Consider the following 19,490-nt stretch of genomic DNA (forward strand, 5'->3'; position numbering starts at 1 on the left):
AACCTTTGCTTTGCAGTCACTGAACTGTCTGGCACATTTTGTTATACTTCAGAGAGATTTGACCAGGGAATTATCAGTTACTCTCTCAGGAACCACCTCTGCAGAGGTTAAGGATTCAGTAACACTTCAGTTGGCAACCCTACAGGCTATATCCAATAGTTCCATGAGGTTAGTTTCCAACATAGCAGAAGGAACGTCAAGAGCTGTGGGTTCAAGGCATTTCCATGAGGAGGCATGCCTGGATGCGCTGTGCAGAGCTGATAGGCATTCCTCCTGTGAACAAAGGAGCAAATGATTCTAATTCCACCATTTTGCATGAGCTCCTTTTCATTAAGAATCATAAAACAGTTGCCCTTAAAAGAGTAAAAACAAGGGGTACTGCTTAAGATGTTTTTTAGATCCAGAATGGAATTTCTTTGGAGACCCATTCTGGAGCTGTTAAAGTTCAGTTCCTTTTTCAAGGTCCAAATGTTCAAAATGTTTAACCTTGCATACATTGTTGCCCCTCCTACTCTCGGAGGCTATACAGGTAACCTTAGATCTCAAGGGTGCCTAACTCCATATTTCTGTTGAAGGACCTGAAGTGCTTTCTTGGATTCAAAGCAGGAGGGTCTCACTATTTTATTTATTTATTTATTTTATTTTATTTTACATTTGTTGACCGGGATAGTCCGACTGGATACATGTCCATTTTCAGCGGAGTCCCGGGGAGAAAAGCTCCAACAAGGTTAATCAAGGTACATAAAGACATATCACATTGTGTACAGAGTGAGCAGAAAATCACAATAGAAGGTACAAATGATAACATTACATTACATTCAGGTTAATTCACACTTAGTTGAATAATAGGAAATTGCCTACTTGTAGGAATTATTCATGTGAAAGTTAGTCAGGGTTTGTACATGGACAAAGCCAATGTGATTTATAGTGGATTTTTAGTTCTTTTTTGAATAGCGCTAGTGATGGTAAGGACGTAAGCTTCTGGGGAAGAGAATTCCATACCTTGCCAATAATATTAGAGTAGAGAGAATCGCCTCCTAGGTTATGGGACTTGCAAGTTTGTATTAAGAGTTTGTTAGATGAGCGAAGAGAGCTTAGGTTGGAGTAAGGGGTTAGGATGTTATTTAGTGCAGGGGTGTTATCTGGATGTTTCAGGATTTTAAAGGCTTCAATGAGTTGGTATTCCAGTAGAAGATTAGGGAGTTCTGGCCAGTCAAGTTTTTTCAGGCTGATGCAATGATGTGTTCTGTAAGGTAGGGCAGTGATGAATCTAGCTATGTGATTATAAGAAGTGGAAAGACGATTGAGGTCAGACTTGTTGAGGTTCGTAAGGATTGGGGAGGCGTATAGTAGGGTGGATAGGAGGTGCGAGCGGGCAGTAGCTAACCTAGCGGCTGGAGTTAGGAAGGTTTTTAACCTATATAAAGAACCAAGTTTTTTGTTAACCATTTTAATAGTTTGGTTGATGTGGGTGTCAAACCGTAGTTTATTGTCGATAATTACTCCTAATAGTTTAGCGTTGGTAGTAGGAGAAATAATGGTACCATTGTTAGATTGAATGGTAAAGTGTGTGAAAGGTGTTGGGTTGGATGGGTGGAAAAGGAGAAGTTGGGTTTTTTTTGGGTTTAAGATGAGTTGATGGTTAGTTAGCCAATTTTCAACTTTGGTAAAGCAGTGTTGGGTGGTTATTAGAAGGTTGTCAAGGATAGGATTAGAACAGATGATAGTTGAGTCATCTGCATATTGAATACAGGTGGCTTCGGGGATAACTGTATGGAGGTCATTTATAAAAATTGAGAACAGAAGAGGACCTAGGATGGACCCTTGGGGTACGCCTATATTATTGGGTAATAGGCAGGAGAGTTTATTCTGCCACATAACTGCCTGTTGTCTACCTACGAGGTAGGCCTGAAACCAGTTTAGGACTTGGGTGTCTAGATGTAAGGTTGATAAGGTTTTGAGAAGTAGCTGGTGGTTTACCATGTCGAAAGCTTTCGACATATCTAGAAAGAGAGCTGAGGAGATATTTTTGTTATTCCGGTTATGGTTAATTTTCTCTGTGAAAGAGAGGAGGGCAGTAGTCGTGCTATGGTTGGGTGTAAATCCATGCTGACAATCAGTTAGTAGCTTGTTTTGGGTGAGATAGGACATGAGTTGGTTATGCACACACTTTTCCATGATTTTGGCAAGTGGTGATAGTATAGCAATTGGTCTATAGTTAGAGAGTTCGTGGATGTTCCTCCTTTATGAAGAGGAATGACGTAAGATATTTTCCAGATTGCTGGGATAGTGGACTCGGTAATGGTTCTATTAATTAATATTGAAATAGGGTATGCTATGACATCTGCAGCAATTTGCAGGTATTCTGCAGGTAGAAGGTCTGCTGAGAGGGTAGTTGGTTTTAGTTTTTTCAAACAGGATCGGATGAAGGCAGTGGATATGGGTTGGAGGTTAAAGGATAGTGCAGAGTTAGGTGTCATATTGTTAGTTGTGGTAGAGGGGGTAGGTAGTTGGTTAGCTAGTAACTGAATTGTTTCGGTGAAGAAGGTATTAAAGTTGTTAGCTATTTCTTCTTGGTTCTTATCAGATAGAGTTTCTGGGGTAGGAGTGGTGGATTTTCCTGGTTGAAGAAGTTTATTCAATCCTGCCCAGAATTTTTGAGGGTTCTTTTGGTTTTTGTTTTGTAGGTGGTGAAAGTAGTTTTTCTTATCTTGGGTGGTGGCCTTTTTGGTTTCATTCCTCATTTGCTGGAAGATGATCCGATCTAGTGGTAACTTGGTAGTACGCCATTTGTTCCATGCTTTGTCCCTATTAATTATTTTGGTTTTGGATTCTGTGGTTAGCCAAGGTGCTATGTGAGTTTTGATTCTGGATATCCTTTTGGGGGCATGAGAGTCAAGTAGGGTAAGGAATGTTTCATTAAAATGTGAGACTGCCTCATCTAGGGGAAGGGATTTCAATGTTGACCAGTTACAGTGATTGAGTGCCATGTTAAATTTTAGAGGATCAAATTTTTTTTTGTTTCTGACTGTTCTATAGACTGGTAAGCTAGCATTGGTTGGGTTATCTTTCCTAATGTAAGTAAGCAAATGATCACTAAGATCATTGGGGAGAGTCCCCGGGGTATATTTTTGGGGGTGTTCCTTGATGAGCACCCAATCAAGTATGCTTTCCTTTTGATTATTATTACCTAGTCTGGTGGTAGTGGTTATAACCTGAGAGAAACCATGGAGATTTAAAGAAGTAGGACTGGACTGTGCAGAGCATTTGTTCCAATCAATGTTAACATCTCCCAGGACTACTGTTTCTTGTGGATAGTTGTTATCTATCCAGTTTAAGATGGCTTCTAAAGTTTCAATATTGTTCCCTGGGGGTATATAGATAACTATTAGGTTTATGCTTTTTTGCTTATTTAATTGTATTTTTAGAGCTAAAATTTCAGCATTTGCAACCTGCGGTGGTTGTTTGGGGTGAGTTAGGATGTTTAGCGTGTTTTTATATAGGACAGCTATCCCACCTCCTCTTTTCTTTAATCGGTCAGCTCTGAGTATGTTGAACCCAGGTGACATTATCTGATTATCTTTGGTTGATGGTTTAAGCCAAGTTTCAGTTAGACACATGATGTCAGGTAAGTAGGTTGCAAGCATGGCATGTAAGTTGTGAACCTTGTTGTTCAGACTTCTTATGTTTAAGTGACAAATGAGTAGAGAGTTAGCTGGTCTAAGGGAGATTGGATGTTGAGTGGGCTCTGTTGATCTGGTAGGGCCTGGGTTGGGATGGATATCTCCATCTTTGGTGATGTTTTTCCTTAGGTATTCTATTAATTTTAGAACTTTGGATAGTAATTTTAGACCTAGCTTTGTTTTGGTAGTTATATGGTGTTGCTTTTTTAGGTACAGATCATTCAGTTTTGTTGTTTTGGGGGTTGTATTATGGGGGAAGAATTCGTCTATAGGTGGTGGGGAGGGGGAACTTTGTGTGATAATTTGGGTAGTGGAATCCTGATAAGGACAGGTGTTCATAACTTGTTAAGAGATAGGGTAATAAAATGAGTGGTGGGATAAGTAGGATAATTATCCCTATTGGCTTGGGCATGGTGATGGTGTGCAGGGGCGGGAGTTGGTAGGGAGGAAGTCTAGTGGGTGGGAGAGGAAGTAGGAGTGGCCAGGTGGCCAGTCTACTTTCTTGGCCTTTGTAAGTACCCTGATAACAGTAGTCAAAGCACATGGTTCTAGTCACTCCATATTGCCAGATAAAGGGTGTCAGTGTTTGTATGTATTTAGATGACTGTATTATCCAAGCACTATACTAGCAGGAAGTAGAGACGGCCCTCATCTTCACTGTGGAATGTTTTCAAAGTCTTATCTGCAGCATCTCCAAATCCAAAGTCTCAGATTATTCTGCATCATCTTCAGATGTCAAATAATTCCTCCAAGAGTTGTATTCCAGGCTTCACATCTAGACTCCAGTTGCCAGAAGGCATTTCATCTGTAAGACAATGTGGAGCATTTGAAACAGTACTTCCGGAAATTAACACGGGAAGGGAAGGTGTCAGCCAGATATTGCCTCATGGCACTGGTGTACATGACTTCCACCATAATGATGATACCTCTTGCCAGAATGCACATGTGGCCCCAGTGATACCTGAGATCCATCTGGAACCATCATTTCCAGTCCCTGGAAAGATGCAGCTCCTATTGTCCCTACATTTCCAAGAAGCCAAAAAGGTAGTCTATCCGAGTCAGGCTGAACTTGGCCTTTCCTTTCACTCATCCTCCCCATTTCAACCAATTAGTAACAGATGCTTAAGACCTAATTTGAGGGGTATAGCAGCAGATTCAAGTCCAAGGCCTGTGGAATTGTCTAGCCTATAGGAGGAAACATAAGTATGAATAAGGTAATGTCCTTCAAAGCATTGTGGAAAGAAGGTACCATCCGTATAGTCATAGACAATTCAACTGTTGTATTATGTCAGTGAGGAGGAAGGGACACTATCTGATACATTTTGCAAGGTAGCCATGTCTGCCTGGGAGATAGCACATCGGTCTTAGTTGACTCTAAAGGCAGTTTACTTTCCCTCGTATCAGAATACAATGGCAGATCAACACAGCAGGCTGAAGACATATGTTGCCCTTTAGCTTGTCCCTATTTTGTAGGGACATGTAGTGTTTTCTCAGATTATTCCTAAAACTGAAAATCATGTTGACAACTTCTAAGATAGCAGTGCCAATATTTATAACGTGTCCCTATTTTGGAGCCTTTTCCTAATTATTTTTTACTTTATTTAAAATTCTGGAGGTAAAGGTTGAGAGCTCTGCATGACATAAGAATACAGAAACTTTGTACATTCCAGGTGTACTTGATACTACAGTACTTAAGCGTGTTTTTCAGTGCAGGAACAATCTGTTCATCCATCAAAGTACACCTCTCACTTACCTGCTAATGGATCTGCTCTTCACAAGTCTCCTATTTGCCAAGCGGTTTCTAAAAGGAGCATTTCACTTGAGACTGCCAAGTCAAAGAATTGCTCCTGTAGGAATCCAAATTATATCCTTGAAAAACTCTACCAGCTACATTTTGAAACTACAGCCATAGCCCTATCCATGGGTTCAAGGGTACTCTGTTGATCCATGAGGATCTGTAAAAGCCTAGCCATAACATTCCCATGAATTTTTTTAGCCCTTATATTTTAAGTACAAATAAACCAGAGACATGCAGAATATTTACTTTGCCCCCCATCCATGAGAGACAAGGGTGCTAAACTACTGTAAGAGAAGTACTTTTGTTTATGTGGCATTTCGAAAGTACTATTCTCTGTGATGCATATCCATCCCTTCAACATGTTCTACTTATGTTGCAAAATAAATACAGATCTTTTGAGTAGGTGTTTGTCCCCACTGGGCTTGCGAATGTGCAGAAGGCTTGAATGGACAGGGTTTGTTGAGGCTGTATACATGAGACAGATTGCCCCTCAGTAGTTTTTCCGATACCAAGAGTGACAAGGCTTTGAGATGGTCTGCATAGTTTTTATGGTTTAGGCACTTGATTTTCTTAGTGTAAGAGAGCATGTTGGGCATTTGAGTTGGTAGATGCATACCGAATGGGGCATTATACTGAATCAAACTATTGAATGTGGAATACAGTACAATGATCAAGTCTTTGGACAAAGAAGCAATACCCTTAGTAATAAACAATGCAATGAAAAAGCACTTTTGTACAATAGTAGTTACATGGTGATTGAGGGGCAGTTCATTGTCTAAATAAGTTTCCAGGTCCCTAATTACTAGCTCAGTTTCAAGGTGTGTTGCCAATGTGATACTTGCAAGAAATTTCTTGTTTGCCTGCTGAAGGATATTTTTATACATTTCTTGGAATTCAGTTTTAGTCCATGGTTTTGACAAAAGCTATTGGTTTTAGAGGCCCTTTTGGAGGATCTTTGCGTCCTCCGGGAAGTTTATGATGGTACCAGCTTTACAGTCATCTACGCACTTGATCAACCATAAATCCTTAACAGTAGCTGTGACCTCTGAGAAGTGCCAAAGGGGAGTGGCCCAAGGACTGAACCCTGGGGAACATCACTAGTGACAGGTCTTTTGGAGGATGTAGAGCAGCTCACCCTAATTTTTTGGGTTCTATTTGCTATCCAGCTAGTTGCATAGGGATTAACATTTAGCTGGGCTAGTTTATTTACAATATCCAAGTGTGGGATGGTGTTGAAGTCCTTTTTGCGAGGTCGGGTTACGCAGTGGGTGCTTATTTGCCCTCATCTATTGTTTTAGTAACCTTCTCAAAGAAGTCAGCCAGATTTATTGGGTAAACAAATGGGTTTAACTAAGAAAATGATTTCTTCTGAGCTGGAATACAGGATCTGAAGTGCTTAGAACATAGTAAGGCATTCAAAGTTTAATTCTGGTGGCTTCCAAAAAAAACATTACTAGAAAATAGAAATTGAAGTCCAAATAACTATATTTGATTGAAGAAGTGGGTATTGTAACAGAGATAAAATAACTGGGGTAGTTTGTTGGAAAAGGGTAGGAGAAAACTACATAAAAACAACATGGAAGTTGTGGGAACAATCCATGCAAAATAATGTTTTGGAGGAGGAGTGAGGTTTAAGGGCAAGCAGAATTTGAGCAATTTAATGTTAGATTAAGGATAATCGTGTAAAATGAATGTATGTGATGTATAATGTTTAAGTTTAACTGTGAACTTGTTAACATGGTTTGTTTTCTTTTATGTAAAGTATGTTTGCCTGTGCCTTAAGTGATGATAAAATAAACATGTTAAAAAAAAAAGTCAACTAGGTAGGCTCTGCCCTTAAATACAAACAGGCGTGGGTCGAGAGTTTTTTGGTTGTCTGTGTCCTTCTTTATTAATTTTATAATAATACTTTCCATAGTCTTACATTTGAGGGTAGTCAGACTTATGGTTCTGTAAGTTCTCTGGTCTGTTGAGATCACATATTTGTACAAGGGGATGACAGCTGCTAACCTCCATTTGTCCAGCAGTAAACCCTGTTTGGAAGCTGATGTTAAGTAGCCTGTGTAGAGATGATCTGATAGATCCTGTTCCAGGCTGGCCAGTAAGCAACCCAGTATGTTATCTGAGTTTGGTATATTAAGCAGTGTTTTTGGCCTTGGATAGTGCGCTGAGGACTTGTTTGTGACAGATTTGAGGGGGAGTATATATGTAGTTATGAGATCTAGGAATGTAGGGGGGGGGGGAGAGATTGGGTGAAGTTGGAGTTAAATTAATTTGTTAGTAGATTGGTTATGTCTTCTTGGTCCAAGTATGGCATGTCATTTATTATGAAAACTACACAGTGCTGTTGGACATTGTCTTCAAGGTTTCTAACATATTTAAAGGCAGCTTTGTGGTTATCATTTGTCTGATTGGTAGTTTGACCTCATGTCTGGCTTTGGTTAATTTCATCAGGGTCTGAAGTTAAACTTGGCAAGAGGTTTTTTTTGCATCCTGAGAGCTACATTTTATTTTTATTTTTACTTGCAAAACTTTTTTTATTTTGTTATAGACTGGTTATATTTGGGTTCCATCATACAGGTTTGTTTTTGATTTTGCCATTGTACATACAGGGAAGTAAGGAAGCAGCCCTAGTTTTCTGTAAGGATAGGGTGAACCTTAGAAGAAATCCCTCCTTTTATGGGGAGTAAAAGAATTTTACCTGAATCAAGCTATCAAACTTGCCTGTCTTTACAAAACAGTGGGGACAGAATACTGTACTCCCTGTATGTACAACCGCCATATTTGCACAGAACCAAGTACAGTAGACATTCATACTATTTGTCTGTCTGTCTTGCAACAGAAAGGAAAGGAATGGCAGAGACAAAACAATGTCAACATTGCTAACCCTTTGCATTGTATTGTTGTTTCTCCCAGTGTAAGAAATCTTAAAGGAATTTTGAGAACTTCCAGTACTAAGGGGGATAGGATAGCCACAGCTGTGGCCTTCCTTAGCAGACTCATTGCACAGACTATATGGCAGCAGTTGCTTGGTCACTTGTCCACTTTTTCTCAAAGCTTTAGAGGCTCAACATTTCCTCCAGAGCTGGTTTCCTGCAATCCAGCCCCCCCCCCCCCCCCCAACACACACACACACACTTGGTCCACCTCTGCGAATCATCCTACTAGTAAAGATTATTGCAGCAGTGATCAAACTGAAGGGCACAGTACAAGTGTGTAAGAACTTAACTTATTAGTAGATGTTTAATTATATCAGTATTGCAGTGCAGTTTACCTCCCACAATCCCTTCCCTCACTGTGAGGGAATTCTTGGGAAGAGCAGGGTACCTTACCTTATCATATACTTTTCTCTTCCCCCTTACAGGACCTTGATCTTGAAACCTGTTTGGATCCAAGGGGGAGCCTCCTTCTCCTTTTTTTCCCTTTACTGTAGCACAGAGGATCTCTTCTACTCTACTCATTTTTTCCAGGATCTTATTCCTTAGCTTTCCCCATATGTGGCCTTACTCCTTGAACAAGAAACTCTATTACGATGCGAACAGACACCAGTTAAGAGGCATTCTGAAATCCCAGAAGGTAAGGCATCTGCCATGCCTGGAGGGGGAAAGATAATGAGCTTTGGAAGTTAGACCAGATGTCAGGCCTTCTGCATCTGAAGACCTATTAGTTCAGGACTACTGCAATAGTGATCAACCAAAATCTCTGTCTGTTATGGCAAGTTCTTACAGTGTACTTTTAAGTGACACTGCTGTGACTCGTACTGGTTTCATTCTGGTAACATTTGAGTATCTTTTGAAATGTAACAGTAGGTTAACTAGACTTTTTGACAGGTGTAGGGGAGAATGATGCTTCACTGATGCACTTACCTTTTTTTTCTCTTTTGTTCTTAGCATAATCAATGGGTTTGCATTACCCCTGAAAGAGGAACATAAAATGTTTCTGATTCGGGTGTTACTACCGTTACATAAAGTGAAATCTCTGAGTGTGTACCACCCACAGGTAGGATTTTTTTTTTTTTCTTTAAGTGAAATTTGGTCTTACAGTCAAAGCAACATGCTCAAACAGAAAGTGACTGTTTCAAACTCACACCTATATATTTAACAAGGTTTATTGAACTTACGACATTCACTAACCATGCTAAGAAAGAGGACTTTAATGATTGATTTTTTTAAAATAGTGTCAGTCGTAAAAGTGAATTGGTGGCTGTTTAACAAAAAATTTTGATTATACTTTAATATATGCTTCCGTAAGTTATTCTGATTTTTGAAACTTCTGTTGTATCTGTATCATTTTTAGCTTCCTGTATTACTTGTGTAGCTCACAGTGTTGGTTTCTTTTCCCTTACTAGCACAGACCTTTATGCTCACAGTCATGGCATTTCATGCTTCACAGTGCCAGTCCCAGTGTAGGGGTGAGCATCTGATAGGGTGCACCCATCCTGGGAGGGAATGGTCCATCTACTTAATTACAGATACCTAGCACATGCAGGTGGCCATTACACACCATAGAATAGATGTGGTCATGGTTCTGACAGTTGGTGACTGTAGCCTTCACTGTGCATGTATGGAAGTGTTTGTACATAGCAGAGGAGGTATTGAAAGGCCCCACTGTGACGCAGGTGTGCATGTTAGTTACCAGGGAGTGGCTTTAGGGTAATTTAGAAATGCTGCACAGCGCCACCCTGGAAAAAGGCATAGGCTGGCACACTGAAAGCACTGGTTAGTTTTCTAGCCTGGAAGTAGTTGGGGATCTGACCTTAAGTTCAGGTGACCCTAGTTTGGGAAATGACCACTGGGACAAGGGTGTTCCCATTCAACAGTAGATTGGATGAAGTAGCATTGTAGGGCAAAGCACAAGCAATCCTCTCTGTCTAGTGGATGACTTTTTCCTACCAGTCAGCTGTTACACAGAGAAGACAGGGAGTCCCCTTTCCCTGGCGAGCTGTAAATCTATATAAGGATGGTTGGCAGGCAAAATAGATTTAAGGAAAAAATATTGCAGGAATGCAACTGTATAGTGTGGGAGAAGTCATTGTTTAGTTGAAATTTGGTGACTTGCTACTTACCAAACTTATTTGCATGAAACAGTGCTTTTATAGCTGCTTTCTCTCTCTGTCTGTATGAATTTAGCATTGTTCTGTGATTCAGTAATATGCAAAGCCTTTATAGGGTAAACCTTTGTCAGCAAAAAAGAAACCAGTGATTTGTAGTCACTGACAGTGGCTTTGTGTGCTTACATTTTTGGAAATTAATTTCACATGGATATTGTCTGTAAGAGCAGTGTCAGTGGCTCAATAGGTTGTACATTCTCTTATGATGCAGGGAAATGTTCGTAGTCTCTGGATTCTGTCCCCATAACAGCTGCCTGCCATGGTTTTGTGAACTAGTACTGACACTACCCTCCAGCTTTAGGGAGTGCTTCTTTCTTGAAAAACCGGCCTTCAGATCAGATGTTCCACAGTGGTCCAGTTTCCCTGGCTTGGTGGTAGTTCTGGTTGATAAAAAAGATCCCAGAGCACAGAAAGAGTAGGGTGACTTTGTGTAAAGTTAACAATTGCATTCAGTTTTCTATGAGCTGTCTTTTAAAATGTACAAATTAAATTAATTTAAAAACAAAACTGGCACTAAATTGTCCTAACAGAATGTCTTGCATCATTTGTGTTGCTCAAAAGCTGCTGAAAGACATTATATGAACAACTTATTTTATAACTCTGGTTGAACCTTATAATGTTATGTAGTCCCATCTCGCCGTAATTCCTGCTGGATGGGTTCGGAGCCAAACCTTGGCTCCGACTCGGTCGATACTAAAGCTCGAGAGCTTTTTCTGGCTTGAGGCTATCCCCTATCCCATGGTGCACCACGGCAATTCCCCAGATCTTGTTTGCCGCAAAAGCTTCGGAGTTGTCTTCTTTACTGGCTCGTTGGCTGTGGAATATTTTTGCCTATATTTCTTCTTCTTTCTTATTAATAATTGTACCCTATTATCTAGAGTGATTGCGTGAGTGTTAGCATCCCCTGTCCCTTTCTTTAAGAATTGTATGGCCCATTTAAGTTAGAGGGCCATAGTTGCCTGTTTAAAGTAGAGGGCCTTTCCTCTCTGTGTGCTAAAAAAAAAAAAAATACCTTGTCTCTTTATAGTTGGACTATTATTATCGTATTTGTTTATTTTCCTGTCATAAAAACAAAATGTCTAAGGATAAAGGTAGAGATCACAAGGAACACCGCCCTTCTGCCTTTAAAAAGTGTGATAAGTGTTCTCAGAAAATGTCGTTAACCGACAGTCACACCAGTTGTGTGTACTATCTTGAGGAGCCTCATTGGCAAGAACCCTGTACTTTTTGTCATGCGTTCAGCACCAGGGTTCTTAATCAACGTAAAAGGAAACTTGTTGATAGGGATCCGATGAGTAGCTCCTTCCAAGAGCAGCTGGAACAAGGTCAGGCAGTCTCTAAAAGTCACAAAAGGAAAACCCCATCGGCTCCTGCTTCGGAAGCGACAAGAAAATCAAAAGCAACTGAGCCGAAGAGTTCTGGCTCCGATTCTGCTTCGTCGGTCTCGGTGCCTTCTGTTTCATCGAATCCGAGACAGTCATATGCATTGAGACATTCACCAGTCTTGGAACCATTTTCACCAACATTAAGATCTCCTATTTTGGAAAGGAGGAGATCTCCATCTATCTTCACCCATTCCTCCAGGACACTATCTGATGATGTAAAGCGGAGCGAGTGGTGAAGAGGCCGCTGTGACCCGGCGCTGGCAAAAATTGTATCTTCTCCAAACCCAAAGGTTTCGGATCCGTCCCATCCTCAGTCTACTGTTCCTCCTCCGATTGGCTTGCTTTTGGAATTTAATGTTTCAGGTCATATAGTGCTGGAACCCTCTGTTCCGAGAACTCTTCCTGCTTCCTCGGAACTGATAACTCTAACTTCATCAGCTCAGTCTGGAGCCGAGGGGTCTGGGAGCCGACGCTCTCCAGTACACTCCGGAAGGGATAGTCACCCCCGGTTTTTCTTCGGATCCAACCCTCTCTCTCAGTGCTTCGGCTCGCATGAGCTCGGCTCCCACATCTGCTTTGGAGCCTGCTCCTCCTGTTTGAAGTCGACCTTCCATTTCCTCGGAGCGGAGGTCTTCTTCGGAGTGGGGTGGTAAGGCTTTCGAGGCGACAGAGAGAGCTTTGTCAAGTGCTAAAGCCCTGCAATTGGACCTGACAACCCTCCAGCAGCTGGTAGCAGCCTCTTCTCCCCCACCTGCCCCTAAGCGTAGGGAACCAGAGCCCTAAGGAGCCCCCATAGGAGGTGTCCCCTCTTCCAAAACCTCCCCAGATTACCTCACTGGAGAGGTCCCTAGGAAGAGAGTTTGTAAGAGGAAGCATATTGACTCACCCGAGTCTCTCACTTCTGACACTGATTTGGATGAGTCAGAAGGGTCCCCAGGATCTCCCTCTGAGGATGTCTCTTTTGTGGCCATCCTAGAAATCCTTAGACAAAGGGGTGATTGGAAGACCTCTAACCCATCTGAGGACAAATCAGTGTACCTTAAGGCTTTTGGCTCCCGATCTTCCACCTCCTGGGTGACACCGCCATATGACCAACTGTTAGGGATCATATCTCAAAAAGCTTAGACCTCTCCGGACGCAGTGGAGCCTGTCCCGAGGAGGCCTAATAAATGTATTACTGCTCCAGAAGACAAAACCTTTCTAACCAAGGGAGTACCTGTGGATGCTATGATGGTAGCAGCAGCCACAAAGGAGGAGTTATCTGAGACATCCTCAAATATCCATCCACCTAATAAAGAGTCTAGGATGGAGGGATAGGTATGGAAAGCGTACTTTTTCTTCAGCGGCGTTTACCTTACGATCGCTGAAGTACCTGTCCCATTTTACTTCGCTACAAAGGGATCTCCTAAAGGAGTTGGAAGATACCCTTCAGGGTTCAGTAGTTTCGGGATCCACTGACAAGGTATTTTCACAGCTCTCCACCATTACCTCTATTGCTAATTCCTCCATGAGGCTGATTTCTTATGCAGCTGAAGGAACGAGCAGGACAGCTGCATCAGGGATTTCTCTTAGGAGACATTACTGGATGCATCTATGCAATTTTACGGAGTCCTTCAAGTCTTCCTTTACCAATGTCCCCTTTGATGGTTCAACTCTTTTTGGACCGCAGGTAAGAGACTTTGACCAGGTGCGAGCAGGAAGGGAAAACCTTATCTGCTGTCGGAGTCCGTTTCTCCCTTCCTTCCAGACCCTATCCCAAGCGTCAAACAGGAGGGAAAATGTGGTTCCGTAAATCCCAAAAAGGTTTCCCTCAAGCCCAGGATCAAACCATCCCCTAGAGGCAGAGGGGGAGGTTATAATGGAAGGCGCCGCTCTCGTGGCAGAGGGAGTCCACAACACCAGGGTGATAGAGATGCTTTCTCTGATTCACCCTTTCGTCGCCCCTGAAGAGTTGCCCGACTGTCCGTCTCTGGCGTCAGTTGGGGGTCGGCTGTCACTGTACCCAAGCGCCTGGCTACAAATTTCTCAAGATTGATGGGTGCAAAATATAATTTCCAGAGGTTACCTCATTCCTTTTGTTTCCAATCCCCCTGCAAATCGGTCTTTACCAGATGTACCACCCAATCAAATAGTGCAACATTAGAGGTCATCTCGTTTCTTCAGAAAAGAGTCATCCAAGAAGTCCCCACAGAGCAAATAAGATCCAGAACTTACAATTCTTTTTAGTTCCAAAAAAGACTGGGGACTGGAGATCAATTCTAGATCTCAGTAAACTGAAAAAGTCTATAAAAAAAACTGAAGTTCCATATGATCACTCTGCAGTCAATTTTTCCATTTATTGGAAAAGACAATTGGATGTGCTCCATAGATCTTCAGGATGTGTCCTACCATATCAAAATGGACAGGCGCTCCAGAAGACATCTACGCTTTTGGCTGGAAGCCAGTCATTTTCAATTTCAAACACTGCCCTTTCGCCTCACTACAGCCTCCAGAGTGTTCACCAAATGTATGGTGGTGGTCACGGCTCACCTGAGACGTCAGGGATATTGTGAGTGTTTCCGTACTTAGATGACTGGCTCCTCACTGCTACCACCAAGCACCGACTAATCCGAGCCAGGGATGAGACACTATCCTTGTGCGCCAGATTAGGAATTACAGTAAATCTAAAAAAATCCACTATCTCTATCGCAGCGTATTGTCGTCTTAGGCTCAGACCTAGACTCAACCACCATGACAGCAAAACTGACACCAGAAAGGATAGAATCATTGCACAACCAAGTCAGACTCTTGCTGACCAAAGACAAAGTACAGGCCAGGATAGTTCAAGTTCTAGGTACTATGGCGTCCACCATTCTGTTAGTTCCCCTAGCCCGTCTACATATGAGAGTGCTTCAGTAGCTACTATTTGCCCAGCGGTCAATGCAGGATCTACCCTTGTCCCACCAAATACGCATTACAAACTCTTGCAAGAAGGATCTAACATGGTGGTTACATACAGATAAGCTTTATCTATGTCGTTCCCTTGTTCTCCCTCAACAAAATGCAGTCTTGACCACGGGTGCCTCCCAGGGGACATTATCTGGGAATGACTGTCCAAGGTATCTGGCAGAATCATGAGAACCACTTGCACATAAATGTTCTGGAAATGAGAGTAGTGCTATACGCTTTGCAAGCACTTCACAGATGTTCTTCGTGTTTCACTGTTGCAGTCATTACATTTGGGTTATCTGCCTGCAGGTAGCCCTCAGCCGGCCTGAATATCCAAGTCTTGAATCCCTGCATCAGATGCTGTCCCTTCTACCATGACGTCAGGTCGTCAGGGTTATAAAACATGCAGCCGACGCCATTACATCAGTCTTTCTTGCCGCGCAATGCCCGAAGCAGAAGCAGTTCGCAAGTGCCGTTCGGCCAACTCCTGAAATTTTCGTTTTCGAGTTTCAGAACCGAAGACTTCAAAAAAGCTAAGTACGCCATTGGGGAAACTTTTTCTTGCTCTAAACCGATGTCAGTAAAAGTTAACAATTGTATTACCTGTGGAAAGCAAATACCTGATAAAGATTTTCATTCGTACTGCATTCCTTGCTTAAGCCCAGACAACGACGTCCCTTGCTGTCGGTTTTGTGCCTTATTCAACCCCCGAATTATTCGTTGTCTGTTTATTTTTGCTGCAAATTATTTTGGTACTCTAACTATCCAGAAATTGCTTTGGTAAGCCATCTGACTACCGACATTCCGAAAAAACATAAAGGTAAAGACAGAGACAGACTGCATAGGTCCAAAGCTGCCAACAATGCTTCAGTTAAGCTAGTCGCCAGTTCACCGGTACTCGGTGAGGTGCTTTCGCGGCCCCTGATACCCACTACTTCAGATTCGCAGGCCTCTACTGATACCCATTCGGTGTCCGGTATGCTTCTTCGACCATGGAAAATGTGGATGTCTCTACCTTGGATGGGTCCGGAGCCACTGTGCAGGAACCGGCTTCTGAGGGTGTTTTCAGGCCTACTGACTCGCATATCAAACAGACGCAGTCTTCTTCTTCAATGCCTAAAACTCAACCCACTCCTAGAAAACCGACGTCCAAACCGCATAGTCAGGCCCATATGCCTAAAAAAAAAATAAAAATGGCTGAAGACCTTATTACTTTAATTAGGGGAAGCCAGCCTTCACCCTCTGAGACCTAGAACTGATTTTCTTTCTGATTCTTCTGATCAGGATTCTGAAATTTCTGTTTCTTCTGATGACCAGGATTTGCCCTTATCTACCTATGAGTATTCTGATGCAGAGGACTCCATTCCCTCTGCTTCCCCTCCAGAAGATTTTTCTTTTGGTGAACCTTGCACACTCTTAGGGAGCATTTCCGCTGGGAAAGCCAGGATTGCTCTGACTCCAAAAAGAGGCTTAGGGAATTTTTACTCCTTCCTCAACGCAGGCCTTTAGCTATCCTTCCTGTCCTGGACATTGTAGATGATGCCTTCTTGGAATCTAGCCTGGCCCCAGACACTTTATCTCCAGCTCCCAGGAAACCTGACAAGTATCACAGAGTACCCGGCTCAAACAAGTTCCTCTTCAAGAAGTCTACTGCGGACCCAGAGACCATTTCACAGGGACCTAAATGCATTAAGGCTACTACTGCCAAAACCCCTACCCCCTCTTAATAGAGATTCCAGGGCCTTGGACAGATTGGGTAAGAAGGTATACACTTCTGCTACTTTGGCCATTAGTGCCTTAAACTGCCAGTTTCATATGTTAAAGTATCAGCAGCATATTATGGGACTACTTAAACAGAAATTGATGTTGATTCCTGACTGTGCTGAAAATAAAGATTTACAGGATTTAATGCATTCTGCTGAACAAGTTCGTAAACATACTTTGCAATGTGGTTTTGACTTTAGAAGCATCTTGCAGGGCTGCTGTCACTGGGTCTGTTGTTAGAAGGCATGCTTGGCTTAAGGAGCAAAATTTGTCAGGTCATGTTAGAGCTAAATTACTGGATGCTCCCTTAAACCAAGACCGCCTATTTGGTAACAAAGCAGAAGTCCTTAAAAGATGGAGGAAAAAGCTAAATCTATGCAAACTGTTAAAGATTTTCTGAAAGTACAGCCTCCCAAATTTAGTAAGCATTGTCTTTCTAAGAATTGGTCCTTCCCTGTCTCATCCTGGCCTTCTCAGTCCAAACCCAGGAACAGCAGACCACCTAGGCTACACTCTCAAGGTGCTCACATGCCTAAGTAGTGAGGGGCTCCCACTTCCAAAGCTGGAAGTAGTAAGACACACCCCCTATGGAAAAATGTCACAATGACTTAACCTTAAACCTTCCAAGCCCTGTTCAACTGCCTGCTCCCTTAGGGGGAAAGATCACCCAGCATGCAAAAAACTGGGAACACATTACCCAGGACAAATGGGTTTTAGTTTTCCAAGGATACAGATTCCACTTCCACACCTTACCAACCCCAAACGGTGGGCCAGACCTACCCCCAAATCAGTGGGCAGAGGCTCAACAGCAGGTTCTCTCTCTTCTAAGTGTCAGGGCTATTCAACCTGTCCCAGCAGAAGAAAGGGGACAAGGTTTTTACTCAAGACTTTTCCTGGTACCCAGAAAAGACAGCTCCTGGCTTCCTGTCCTGGACGTCTCTGTTCTAAACACCTTTTTGGTGATCCCAAAATTCAAAATACTAACACTTCAATAGCTGCTTCCTATGCTAGGCAAAGATGCCTGGTTGGCAACCTTAGACTTAAAAGGAAGCTTACCTGCACATCCAAATAAGGGAATCTTGCAGAAAATACCTACGCTTCAGAGCAGGCTTCATGCACTATCGGTTCTCTGCACCTCCCTTTGGCTTATCTACTGCGCCCAGGGTATTCACAAAGTGCTTAGCCCCAGTCATTGCATTTTGAAGGCAAAGAAATATTCAGATATACCCATACAGGGACGATTGTCTAATTCAGGCAGAAAGCCAGGACATGCTACTAAATCATCTGGCATTTGAAAAGAAACTTCTAACCTCACTAGGGTACACCATAAACGAAAAGAAATCTCATCTAGTACCCTGCCAACAGATTGTATTCCTGGGAGCAAGCTTAAACGCAACTTCCCAGAGGGCTTACCTCACACCAGAGAAACAAGTTTATTTGACAGCCTACTTCAAACTACTGGCCACAAAGACCCAGCTATCTGCAAGGAAAATCCTGCAAGCCCTGGGGTTCATGGCCTCTTGCATTCTATTAATTCCATATGCAAGACTGCCTATGAGGAAACTACAATGGTATCTAAAAAGCCTATGGTGTCAACATTCTCAGGACCTGGAATCGGTGATTCCTATCATTCCTTGCATAAAGACAGAGTTCCTTTGGTGGGCAGAGGCCTGCTACCACAACAAAAGGCTCCCATTCACTCTACCCCCTGCCGCCCAAACCCTAACAACAGACGCATCAGACTATGAATGGGGGGGCTCACCTGGCAGGGCAGTGCATTCAGAGCAAATGGAGCCAGAGTCAGATGCACCTGCATAGCAATCAAAAAGAAATGTTAGCTGTACAGAATTCCCTGACAGCCTTCAAGGACCATATTCTTCCAGGACAGATGTTCTTCGTGTTTCACTGTTGCAGTCATTACATTTGGGTAATCTACTTGCAGGTAGCCCTCAGTCAGCCTGAGAAACAAAGTCTTGGGTCCTGCATCGGTTGCTGTCCCTTCTTCCATGACGTCAGGGCATCAGGGGTATAAAACATGCAGCTGACGCCATTACATCAGTCATTCTTGCCGCACGGTGCCCGAAGCAGAAGCAGTTCGCAAGTGCCGGTCGGCAGACTCCTGAAATTTTCATTTTCGAGTTTAAGAACCGAAGTCTTCAACTAAAGCTAAGTACCCTGTTGGGGAAACCTTTTCTTGCTCCTTACCGATGTAAGTAAAAGTTGATAATTGCATTACTTGTGGAAAGCAAATACCTCATAAAGATTTTCATTTGTACTGTATTCCTTGCCTAGGCCCTGACCACGAAATACTTTGCTGTCGGTTTTGTGCTTTATTTAATCGGCACACTATCCGTCGTCTGTATATTTTCACCTCTAAATATTTCGGTTCTCAGTTTAATTATCCAGAAGTGTCATCTGTTAGCCATCTGACTACCGGGATTCCGATAAAACGCAAAGATAGACAGAGACAGGCTGCCGAGGTCCAACACTGCCGACGACGCTTCTTCTAAGCCAGTCGCCAGTTTTCTCAGATGTTCATCGTGCATACAGCTGCAGTAATCACAGATGGGTTTTCTGCCGTCAGGCGGTCCCTCGGTCGGCCGAATTCCAAAGTCTTGGTCCGGCGTCGGTTGTCGTCGCTTTCTCTTTTGACGTCAGTGAGGCCAGAGTATATAAGACACAGCCGACGCCATGTTCTTCAGTCTTTTTTGCCGTGCGGTGCCCGAAGCAGAAGCAGTTCGCAAGTGCCGGTTGGCCAGCTCCTGAATTACGAAAATTTTGGAAACCGAAGTCTTCATTAAAGCTAAGTACCCCGATGGGGA

At 42.7% G+C, this 19,490-nt stretch overlaps 1 protein-coding gene across 1 annotated transcript in view; it reads left to right on the forward strand.

Moving 5' to 3' along the window:
- The window catches only part of LOC122789622 (serine/threonine-protein phosphatase 2A 56 kDa regulatory subunit delta isoform-like), a 1,584,804-nt gene that overhangs the window by 961,259 nt on the left and 604,055 nt on the right, over positions 1-19,490 (forward strand). The window contains exon 13 of the mRNA XM_044057373.1: positions 9,372-9,480. Within this exon, the coding sequence (XP_043913308.1) occupies positions 9,372-9,480 (109 nt within the window). The remainder of the gene's footprint in view (positions 1-9,371; positions 9,481-19,490) is intronic.

This window comes from Protopterus annectens, chromosome 1.part0, assembly GCF_019279795.1.
Source record: "Protopterus annectens isolate FY-2018-M chromosome 1.part0, PAN1.0, whole genome shotgun sequence".
NCBI classification, from domain to species: domain Eukaryota; kingdom Metazoa; phylum Chordata; order Ceratodontiformes; family Protopteridae; genus Protopterus; species Protopterus annectens.